Source organism: Mesoplodon bidens (genome assembly GCF_964165515.1).
Source record: "Mesoplodon bidens genome assembly, chromosome: 5".
NCBI classification, from domain to species: domain Eukaryota; kingdom Metazoa; phylum Chordata; class Mammalia; order Artiodactyla; family Ziphiidae; genus Mesoplodon; species Mesoplodon bidens.
The window spans coordinates 5,716,297-5,728,547 of NC_138161.1; the positions used below are offsets into that span (position 1 = coordinate 5,716,297).

At 37.3% G+C, this 12,251-nt stretch overlaps 1 protein-coding gene across 2 annotated transcripts in view; it reads left to right on the plus strand.

Annotated features, from left to right (window-relative positions):
- DSCAM (DS cell adhesion molecule) overlaps positions 1-12,251 on the plus strand; it is a gene marked incomplete at both ends in the record, with an annotated part of 733,770 nt that overhangs the window by 419,355 nt on the left and 302,164 nt on the right. For both annotated transcript variants that reach the window (XM_081235410.1, XM_081235409.1), the window contains 2 exons: positions 6,345-6,623; positions 10,640-10,915. In XM_081235410.1, the coding sequence (XP_081091536.1) occupies positions 6,345-6,623; positions 10,640-10,915 (555 nt within the window). The remainder of the gene's footprint in view (positions 1-6,344; positions 6,624-10,639; positions 10,916-12,251) is intronic.

Genomic DNA, 12,251 nt, shown 5'->3' on the forward strand with positions numbered 1-12,251 from the left:
GATTTCAGCACCCACCAGTAAACCCATTTTACAAGGAATGATAAGGGGACTTCTCTAAGCAAGAAAGAATGTACTGCACCTAGAAATATGAAAATTATGAAAGGGAAAATCTCATTGGTAAAGGCAAGCATACAGTAAAGATAGTAGATCAGCTACTTATAAAGCGAGTAAAAAGGTTAAAAGATAAAAGCAATAAAATGATTTATATCTACAATAAGTAGTTAAGGGATACATGAAACAAAAAGATGTAAAATACAAAGTTAAATATGTTAAACATTGGTAAAAATGCAGGGTTGTTAGAATATGTTCAAACTTAAGAGATCATCAACTTAAAATAATCATATATATATATATATATATATATATATATATATATATATACATACATACATATATATGTAGATAGATAGATAGATATCTATTTGGTGACCACAAACCAAAAATCTATAATAGACACACAGAAAAGAGAAAGGAATCCAAACATAACACTAAAGGTAGTTACCAAGTCACAAGGGAAGAGAGAATAAAAAGAAGAAAGGAACAAAAATGAACTACAAAACAACCAGAAAACAATTAACAAAATAGGAATAAATACATAACTTATCAAAAGACATAGAGTGGCTGAATGAAAAAAAAAAAAAAACCAAACAAACAAGACCCATATATATGCTGCCAGCAAGAGACACACTTCAGATCTAAAGACAGACACACACAGACTGAAAGGGACAAAGAAGGACATTACAAAATGATAAAGAGATCAATCCCAAAAGAAGATACAACAATTGAATCTATGCATCCAATATAAAATCCCCTAAATGTATAAAGCAAATATTAACAAATTTAAAGGGAGAAATTGAGAGCAACACAATAATAGTAGGGGACTTAAATACCCCTCTTACATCAATGGACAGATCACCCAAACAGAAAATCCATAAGGAAAGATTCACCTTAAATGAAACATTAAATCAGATGGGCTTCAGGAAAGATCACATGCTAGACCACAAAAACAAGTCTTAGTAAATTTAAGATTGAAATCATATCAAGCATCATTTCCAAACACAAGGATATGAGACTACAAATCAACTACAAGAGAAAAAAACTGCAAAAATCACAAACATGTGGCAGCTAAACAATATGCTACTAAACAACCAATGGGTCACTAAACAAACAAAAGAGGAAACTTTAAAATATCTGAATACACACGAAAACAAAAACACAACAATCCAAAATCTATGAGATACAGCAAAAGCAGTTCTAAGAGGGAAGTTTATAGTGATGCAAGCCTACCTCAAGAAATAAGAAAAATCTCAAATAAACAACCTAACTTTATACTAGAGGAACTAGAAAAAGAAAAAAAAAACAAAACCAAAGTTAGTAGAAGGAAAGAGATTATAAAGATCAGAGCAGAAACAAATGAAATAGAGACTAAAAAAATAGAAAAAATCAATAAAAGAAAGGGCTATTTCTTTGAAAAGATAAAAAAAATTATAAAATTTTAGCCAGACTCATCAAGAACAAAAGAGAGAGGTTCCAAATAAATAAAGTCATAAATAAGTGAGGAAAAGTTACAACCAACACCACAGAAATACAAAGGATCATAAGAGATTACCACAATTATACACCAATAAAATGGACAATCTAGAAGAAATGGATAAATTCCTAGAAATGTACAATCTCCCAAGACTGAATCAGGAAGAAATAGGAACTCTAAACAGACTGATTACCATTAATGAAATCAATCAGTAAAAAAACAAAAAAAAACAAAAAAGAAAACTTTCAACAAACAAAGTTCCAGGACCAGACAACTTCCCAGGTGAATTCTACCAAACATTTAAAGAAGAGCCAATCCTTCTCAAACTATTCCAAATTTGAATAGGAAGGAATGCCTCTGAACTCATTCTATGATGCCAGAATCACCCAATCACTCAGATACCAAAACCAGACAAAGACACAACACACACACAATTACAGGTCAACATCAAGAATGAATATTGCAAAAATTCTCAATAAAATATTAGCACAAACTGAATTCAACAATACATTAAGAGACATACACCATGATCCATGGGATTTATCCCTGGGATACAAGAATAGTTCAGTATACATAAATCAATCAATGTGACACACCATGTTAACAAATTGAAGAATCAAAATCATATGATTATCTCAGTAGAGGCAGAAAAAACTTTTGAAAAAATTTAATATTCATTTATGATAAAAAAAAAACTTTTGGGTCTTCCCTGGTGGTGCAGTGGTTAAGAATCCACCTGCCAAGGCAGGGATCATGGGTTTGAGCCCTGGTCCAGGAAGATCCCATGTGCCGCAGAGCAAATAAGCCCGTGCACCACAACTACTGACCCTGCGCTCTAGAGCCCATGAGCCACAACTTCTGCATCCCCGTGCCATAACTACTGAAGCCTGCATGCCTAGAACCTGTGCTTCACAACAAGAGAAGCCACCACAAGAAGAAGCCCACGCACCACAATGAAGAGTAGCCCCCACTCACTGCAACTAGAGAAAGCCCGCATGTAGCAACGAAGACCCAACGCAGCCAAAAATAAATAAATAAAATAAATAAATAATTTTTTTTTAAAGTCTCAACAAAGTGGGTATAGAGAGAACATACCTCAACATACATATGGCAAGCCCACAGCTAACACCATACTCAACACTGAAAAGCTGAAAGGGTTTCCTCTAAGATTAGAAACAAGACAAGAATATTTCACTCTCACACTTTCATTCAACATAGAACTGGAAGTCCAAGCCACAGAAATCAGACAAGAAAAGAAATAAAAGTAATGCAAATTGGAAAGGAATAAGTAAAACTATCACTGTTTGCAGATGACATGATACTATGTACAGAAAAATCCTAAAGATGCCACCAAAAAACTACTAGAACTCATACAATAAATTCGGTAAAGTTACAGGATACAAAATTAAAATACAGAAATTTCTTGCATTTCTATACACTTAACAACAAACTATTAGAAAGAGAAATTAAGAAAACAATCTCATTTACAAGTGCATCGAAAAAAAAATACCTAGGAATAAATCTAATCAAGGAGGTAAAAGACTTGTATTCCAAAACCCAGAAGACATTGATGAAAGAAATTGAAGATGACACAAACAAATGGAAAGACACAACATGCTCATGTCTCGGAAGAATAAATATGATTCAAATGGCCACGTTCCCCATGGCAATCTACAGAATCGTTGCAATTCATATCAAATTACCAATGGCATTTCACATATCTAGAACAAATAATTCTAAAATTTGTATGGAAACCAAAGAAACTCTGAATAGTCTAACCAATCTTGAGGAAGAAGAGTAAAGCTGGAGGCATATCATGCTCCCTGATTTCAAACTATATTACAGAACTACAGCCATCAAAACAGTATGGTACTGATGCAAAAACAGACACATAGATCAATGGAACAGAATAGGGAGGCCAGAAATGAACCCACACTTCTATGATCAATTAATCTATGACAAACGTGGCAAGAATATAAAATGGGTAAAAGATAGCCTCTTTGATAAATAGTGTTGGGAAAACTGGATACCTACAGGCAAAAGAATCAGACTGGACTACTCTTTCACACCATATACAAAAATAAATTCAAAATGGATTAAAGACCTAAACTTAAGTCCTCAAACTGTAAAACTCCTAGAAGAAAACATAGGCAGTACATTCTTTGACAGTGGTCTTAGCAATATTTTTTTAGATCTATCTCCTCAGTCAAGGGAAACAGAAGCAAAAATAAATATATGGGAATACATGAAACTAAAAAGCTTTTGTGTAATGAAGAAAACTATCAACAAAATGAGAAGGCAGTCTGCTGAATGGAAGAATATATTTGCAAATGGTATATCTGATAAGGGGTTAATATCCAAAATATGCAAAGAACTCATACAACTCAACATCAAAAAAAAACCTAATTAAAAAATGGGTAGAAGACCTGAATAGACATTTTTTTTCCCAAAGAAGACATACAGATGGCTAACAGACACATGAAAAGATGCTGAACATCACTCATTATCAGGGAAGTGCAAATCAAAACTACGCTGAGATATCAGTACACATCTCTCAGAATCGCTATTATCAAAAAGTCCACAAATAACAAGTATTGGCAAGGATGTGCAAAAAAAATGAACCCTCATGCACTGAACAGTATGGAGCTTTTCAAAAAATTAAAAATAGAACTACCATATGATCCAGCAGTTCCACTTCTGGGTATTTATCTGAAGAAAACAAAAACACTAATTTGAAAAGGTATATGCACCCCTATATTCATTGCAGCATTATTTACAATAACTAAGATATGGAAGCAACCTAAGTGTACATCAGTAGAGGAATGGATAAAGAAGACATGCTATAAATATACAATGAAATATTATTTAGTCATAAAAAATGAAATCTTGCCTTCTGTGAAAATGTCGGTGGACATAGAGGGTATTATGCTGAGTGAAGTAAGTCAGACAGAGAAAGACAAATATTGTACTATATGATTTCACTTATATGTGGAATCTAAAACAACAAATGAATAAACATAACAAAACAGACTCATCAGCACAGAGAACAAATGGGTAGTTGGTGGAGGGGAGGAAGGAAGGGGAATGAAAAGAAACAAAAGGTAACCATGTGAGGCAATGAATGCTAATTCGCTTGATTTTGGTGATCATTTCACAAAATATATCTATCTGAAAACATCACATTTTACACCTTAAGTATATACAATTTTTGCCAGTTATACCTCAATAAAGCTGGAAAAACATTTGAAAAGGAGACATAACAACAAAATGTTAACTGTAAAACAATCCTGATTTGATTAGCTCAATTATAAAAACAATAATAATGACTTTTTATCTCATTATGAAAAAATGAATGTGGAGTAGATGATAGGTGATACCAAGAGGCTGTAATTACTCTTGTGTGAAATTGACATTGTGGTTATACATGCAAACTTATTTTCATCAGAGAACATTCTAGATAACATAGATTTTATGACTTGACTCAAGCATGTTGGCACCAAAAGCAAAGGCTATAGAGAAATAAACAGAAGGAGGATAGAAATATTGTGATGCCTGTTGTATCTAGGTGATGGCTGTATAGGACACGTTATATCATTTTCTCTTGTTTTGTGTGAGTTTGCAAATTTTTGTGATAAAAACTGATTTTTAAAAATGTAGATAAAAGGTTTGAAGACACGGAGATGGAAATTAAATCCAATGTTGTGTGGTTGTACTAAGTCTATGTCTGACCAAATGTCTCCACGAGAGCATGTTATCAAGCATCACTTAAACTGTCTATTTAAAATGTAAAAGAAATGCCCCATTCCATTTTTTGTAAAATATTTTTATTGAGATTTAATTTATCAACCATAAGCTTCACTCATTTTAAGTATACAGTTCAATGATTTTAGTAAATACCTAGAGTTGTAATCTAATTTTAGAACATTATTTTCTACCCAAAAAGATCCCTGCTGCCCATTTGCAGTAAATTCCAATTCCAGCTCTGGGAAACTACTAATCTACTATCTGTCTCTACCGATTTTCATTTTCTGCATATTTCATTTAAGTCAAATCCTGCAGTATATGGCTTTGTATCTGCCTTCTTTCATTTAGCATAATCTTTCGAGGTTCTTTCATGTTGTAACATGTATCGGTGTTTCACTCTTTTGTATTGCCGAATAGTATGTATGTATATTCACATTGTGTTTATCCATCTCCTAAACAATGGTCCTTTGGATTACTTCAGCTTTTTGGCTGTTATAAATAATCCTGCTATGAACGTTTGTGAACAAGTCTTTGAGTGAACATAGGTTTTCCTTTGTCTAGGGTAGATACCTGGGAGTGGAGCTTTTGGGGCCTTACAGTAAACTGAAGTTTTAACATTTTAAGTAGCTGCCAAACTGTCTTCCAAAGTGACTGCACCATTTTACATTCCCATCAACAATGTATGAAGGTTCCAGTTTCTTCTCCACATACTCACAAGCCCTTGCTCTTGCTTGTGTTTTTTATTACATCCATCCTAGTGGGTATGAAGTAGTATCTCACTGTGGTTTTAATTTGTATTACCCTAGTGGCTAATGACACTGAGCATCTTTCCATGTGCTTATCAGTCATTTGTATATCTTCTTTAGTGATATAACTGCTTCACCCTTTTGTAAATTCTGAGAAAAAGAAATTTATATGAATAGTGCTTTTTTCTGTTCATATATATATAATCTTAAAGATCTGTATCAATAGTTGGAATGATACATAGAATATGAATTATACGCAAGGCCCTATGATTCCGAATGACCACTTTAACTCATATCTAATAGGCTTTTCTTTTCTTCTGCAGACCCAGCGAACTCAGCCCCGTCCATACTGGATGGGTTTGATCATCGCAAAGCCATGGCGGGGCAGCGTGTGGAGTTGCCTTGCAAAGCGCTCGGCCACCCCGAGCCAGATTACCGCTGGCTGAAGGACAACATGCCCCTGGAACTTTCTGGAAGGTTCCAGAAGACCGTGACTGGGCTGCTTATTGAGAATGCACGCCCCTCAGACTCAGGCAGCTATGTGTGTGAAGTGTCCAACAGATATGGAACTGCTAAGGTGATAGGCCGCCTGTACGTGAAACGTAAGTTGGTTGGTAACTTGCAGTGGTGATGGTGGAGCTCTTGTTACAAGCCGACCTCTGGGCTTTCTCTGTAGCCCCCACGAATCCTCACAGCAGCCCTGCTGAGACCCACAGTAGCCCCATTTTACAGATGAGGAAACTGAGGCTCCGAATTCTCAAGGTTGCACAGCTGGAGAGTTGGGAGCCACAGGATGTGTTTCCAAGATAACGTTACCTAGCTGTTGAATTCAGAGTGGTCAGCCTGTCTGCAAGTCAGTGGAGGGGGAGGGGCAGGGTGGTGTTGTCAGCAAAAGCAGTGGTGATCAGATCAAAGCAGTTGTCCTTGGCCTGTTTCCAGATGCTGCTTTAAATTTCTAAATGGGGCTATTATCAGCTCTCTAGAGGGCTGTATATAAGGTTGTAATTATCCAAATATTGGACTTGGACTCAATATTATAGATAAGTTAGGCCAAGTATGGTAGATATATCTCATCTCTAATTGATTTCTAGTGACTGATATGAGGAAGATGTTGAGAAGGATGCCAAAGGTAGACTCGGAAGAAGGAGGGGTGTGATTGCAGGGGGAAGCACTCTAACCTAGTTGAAAAGCCTTAATTTTGCTCATGCAGAAACCAAATCAAAGTGAGTTACTCAAGATCACATGGCCAGAAATGAGTGGCAGAACTCTGGTCAAAATATATGGCTCTCAGTTGCCAGTGTGCTATCGTACATATCTGTATACATAAAAATTTGATGAACTGAACTGAGCAAACTGAATACGAGTCTGACATTGAAAAGGGAGGCATTTTCTTACCCTGGCTTTTTTCCAGCCTTATGCCTGTTTATGGAACTGCCTCTTCAGTGTCACCCTGGGCGTAGACAGCTTTAGCACAATACCAGCCCAAGTGAATACATTTGAAATAAATATCCCAATGACTGCCTGGAATCGGCTGTCCAGACTGAGTCCTGCAAATGTCATTCGAACATGCTTAGGCTGAGAATAGAAAGAAAAGGAGGATAATGTCTGCACAGTTATATTTCGATGGCTGAAGAACCTTGTAGATGAAACAATGCAGCATTGGACAGCCAATGAGAATCACTCCAATATGCAGGCTCGACACCACCTTTCGTGGCTCCCCAGTTTCTGTTGAATAAAGTTTATATCTTAGGATAGTATGGAAAGCATCTCAAGTAAAGCTGTACGGTCATACTTCTCATAGTTTTTCTTCAAAAAACCCTGGTCCTGTGAAATCTAACTTCTTCCTATTCTCGTACAAACCTGTTCCTTCCCTAATTGCAAGTCATATGCTGCTCTCTCCTCATGTAACGTAAGACGGTTTACAAATACTTGAATGTCTAAAACTTCCCATCTTTCTAAGTCTAATGCAATGCCTCATTCTCAAAACATCCCCTGTTTCCCTCCTATTTTCTGCTCAAGGCTCAGAGAATTTTATTGCTTTCTCTGTAAAGGCATTTACCACTGTCTACATTTTAAAAGTTATTTGTGGAAAAGTCTTAATTCTGACTGTGCTTGTTTTCATCTTTGTACTCTGCCACGTCTGGAAAAGTTCCAGATATGTCTCTAATGCTCCCATCCTCCCTTCTGACTATTCCCTTTGTTTGGTCTCTCTTCTCCAGGCGGAAAGGATGTTCCTGGGTTCCAAATTCTGAAACTTCTTCTATTCTATCTTGTCTCTTTTCTTTGGGTGCCCTCTTATTTTATGGCTTCAAGTTCCTCCCCTCTGAAAACAGCCCTGAATTTGCATGCTCACCCTCAGCCTCCTTGTTGAGTGTCAGGGGAGCAGCGTGTCTCCCAATTTTATATCAGATGCTTAGCTGGCACTTTCAAAAAACAGTATCACAAACTTCTCTCCACCATCTCTCTACCATTTACCAGCCTCTTGTTATTCTAGACATCTTTCAGCCTCGAACCCTGCAAATGCAAACTTTAAGTCCTGGATCCTCTTTAAGACTTTTCTTTCATGTCCAAGTCCTGCCAAGTCCTAGAGATCGTATCTCACTGTGTTTCTCAGCTGTGCTCTCCACCTCCACCCAGTTCTAGATCGAGTTTTGTTTTGGTTTTTAAATTAATTTTTATTGGATTAGAGTTGCTTTACAATGCTGTGTTAGTTTCTGCTGTACAGCAAAGTGAATCAGCTGTACGTAAACATATATCCCCTCATTTTTGGACTTCCTTCCCATTTAGATCACCACAGAGCATTGAGTAGAGTTCCCTGTACTCTACAGTAGGGTCTCATTACTAGATCGAGTTTTAATTGCACCTCAGTGAGACATCTGCAGTGCCCCTTTTCTGACCAGTTTCCCCACTGTCATCTGTCCAACACAATATGATCAATGGATTCTCCTAAAAATGTGTTTGTCTATAGCACTTACTTGCTAAAAATTCTAGAAAGCTTTCTTTAGCTCCCTCTGATTTGATTCCAAAAATCTCGAGGTCTTTTGTGGTCTTGTTCCAGACTGCCTGTGTAAGTTTTCTCCCACTGTTCTCCTTCAGAGACCTTGTGTTGCATCCAAACTGATCCAAAACTCTTCCTGAGACCTGGCAGTGCCTCATGCTCTAATTCCTGCAGTTCCCACTCTTCACGAGGCCCTCTCTTCATCCCAACTGGCCTCAGTCCTATCCATCCTTGATGTCTGAGGACATTCTATCGATCTTCTTCCACACAGTGTACGTCTCTAATGGACACTTCGGGTTACTATCTTCCTTCTTGTACTTGTCTTATCCATCTGGAAGACTGAATTCCTTAAAGACTTCACAATGTGGTGACACAAGAAGTCAGTAATAACTGGGGTAAACAACTGTTTTTTGCCATTTACCTGTTGAATGGATTTGGTTAAATTAATTGATCTCTCGAGAATCGTTTCTCCTTCTGTAAAATGGAGATGATAACACAAAACTTGCAGGACTGTGGGAAGACTGACTTAACTAATGTTCAAAAGATATTTGGTAGCTTTATGGCACATGCTAGTGGCACCACAAATGTTATTCATGTTTGTCTCACCTGTGAGTTTAACCCCATCCTTGGCCTATAGTAGATGTTCAATAAATGCTTATGGCATTCAATTGGGTCTGCTGAATGAAAACACAGGAAGTCAAAGATGAGAGTTACCACCTATCCAAAGAAGTTAGCCTCATTTTAAAGAAAAAAAACCATGTTTCATGGTCACGAATCCTAATATCTACCTGCTTTCTTACAGCCGTGTGTTACTGGCCCTGGTTAAGCCACATAGGGGAGGGGAGTGAGTATGTGTGTGTGAGAATGGCCCAGAGCAAACCCATCTGTGCCACGCTGGGAGGCGGCAAATAGGATTTAAATATTCAAATATTTCTGTCCTTGCTGGCACCCAGCATATTGCATTTCTTACCATCAGTGCGTTAACACTCACATTTACTCAGTGAGAAAGCAATCTGACCCACGTCAGTCTGTTTGCTATACAATGAAAGAAGCCCAGGAAAAAAAAAAAAAAAACGAATAGCGATGAGGGTGTTCCCAAACAAAATGGTGCACCATGAAATAATACTGAAATAAGAATATATGGAGTGTGTTCTTTTTTTAAGTTTCTTTTCTTTTTATTTTTGCAATGTCATCCCCTACAAAAGCAATAGAAAGATAACAGTCTTAACAAGAAATTTACTTCAACAGAAAATCTGTACACATTATCACTTACAGCAACTGTACATGGTAAATTAACTGTAAAAACAAATGTTCTTTCTAAATCCCTCTGCTGCCTTAACTCTTGGAGTATTATAGGTAGAAGGCCTACCTAGTGCTATTTACAAGTCCCAAATTAAGACTGTATAACTTACATAAAAGCTATTAACTTATCAGCTCAGTTTAATATCTTTGACTATTCAGTGCCCTGTATGAAGAAAAAACCCATCTTGACATATTGACAAATGGGCAAAAAGTGCTTGCGAAGATGCTTTTGCCTGTCAAAAGTCCAACGTGTTGTTGAAATGATCTCTACCTGTGTGATGTTTTTACCTTCTTTTTTTCTCTTCCCCAAAACTCCAGAGCCACTGAAAGCTATCATCAGCCCCAGGAAAGTTAAAAGCAGTGTGGGCAGCCAGGTTTCCTTGTCCTGCAGCGTGACAGGAAGTGAGGACCAGGAACTCTCCTGGTACCGAAACGGTGAAGTCGTCAACCCTGGAAAAAATGTGAGGATCACAGGGATCAACCACGAAAACCTTATAATGGATCACATGGTCCGAAGTGACGGGGGCGCATACCAGTGCTTTGTGCGCAAGGACAGGCTGTCCGCTCAAGACTATGTGCAGGTGGTCCTTGAAGGTCAGTGGGCCTCGTTACAGGGTTTGGTGAAAAAACAGCCCAAACCCAGAGCACTCAAGAGCAAGAGTAAAGGGTGAAACACTGCTCATATCTCACAGTTTTAAGATTTCTGTCTATCTGACCAGCTAATAATTCTACCCTAGGTTTTCAAGCTCAACTGGGCAAATAAAAGAATAAGTTCTGGTGAAATGAACATTGTCTATGGTAGAAATAACATAAGTAATGTGATTTAACTTAAAGTTAAGTAACATAAATGTTGCCCACTCACGTGTTTAAAGTTACTTGTCAAGATATAGACCTTAGAAACTTGAGATTTATGGTTTGGTTGACAGTTCATTGTCCTCTAGACCAGGGTTTCTCAGGAGTGCTTGCTTTGGAAGGCTGCTTTATACACTGTAGGATGTTGAGTGGACTCCCCTCACTAGATGCTAACAGCGCCTTCCTCCAGTGTGACAAACAAAAATGTCTCTAGGCATTGCCAAGTGTCCCCTGGAGGGGAAAATAGCTCCCCCAAAATTGATAAGCAGAACTTTGGAGGCAACATTTAGAGCAACATTTCAATGTAGTGCTTGGTAGAGTGAAAAAATGGCTTCTGGTTTGTGGGGTTGTCTATTTGGGTCCATAGAGTCACAGAGTTAGGTGAATGGAATTTTTGAAGAATTACCTTGTGTTATCATAATAGGTTTTAGGTATGTTATGTTGTTTTATTTTCTTAACTGCCTGCTGCCTACTTACATCTTCAAGCTTATCAATCAGCCAGGGAAAGAAGCTATTAAAGTAACAGTCAAGCGAGAGACATATGTTTATCACCAGATAATTGAACTAGCTTTTATCTGTGTATTTGCATGTCTTGTTGGAAATTGTGCCTTCTTATATAATTTAAAATTCATCTGTTATCAACTGATTAAAATAACTACATGAGTTTCATGTAGCCTAAAGGAGGAAAAAAGAAAATCCATTTATATATGAAAATAAGTTTAAATATCTCTTGATGCTAAGAGGATATGAAACAGGCTTAGAATGACATTCTTATTTTGATTCGAGCATTTCCTTGCAGACAGTGAGCATTTTAAAGCAGAGACGAAATTAGCTGAAGGCACGGTACTCATATTAAAAGCCTGACACTGTGCTCCACATAATAATTAAGTGCAGACAGTAATCAATTTGCACAGAGCCAGTTTGCTAATGATGATGCCCTGTAGTCCTCACATAGTCACTATTTTTAGATTCTTTGTAGAAAAGGGAGAGATTACCTGTCTAGGGCTGGTTACCTTGGCAACCATCTCCTGTGACGAAGAAAACCTAAAGAGCATATTGATAATCCATAATGATGTCG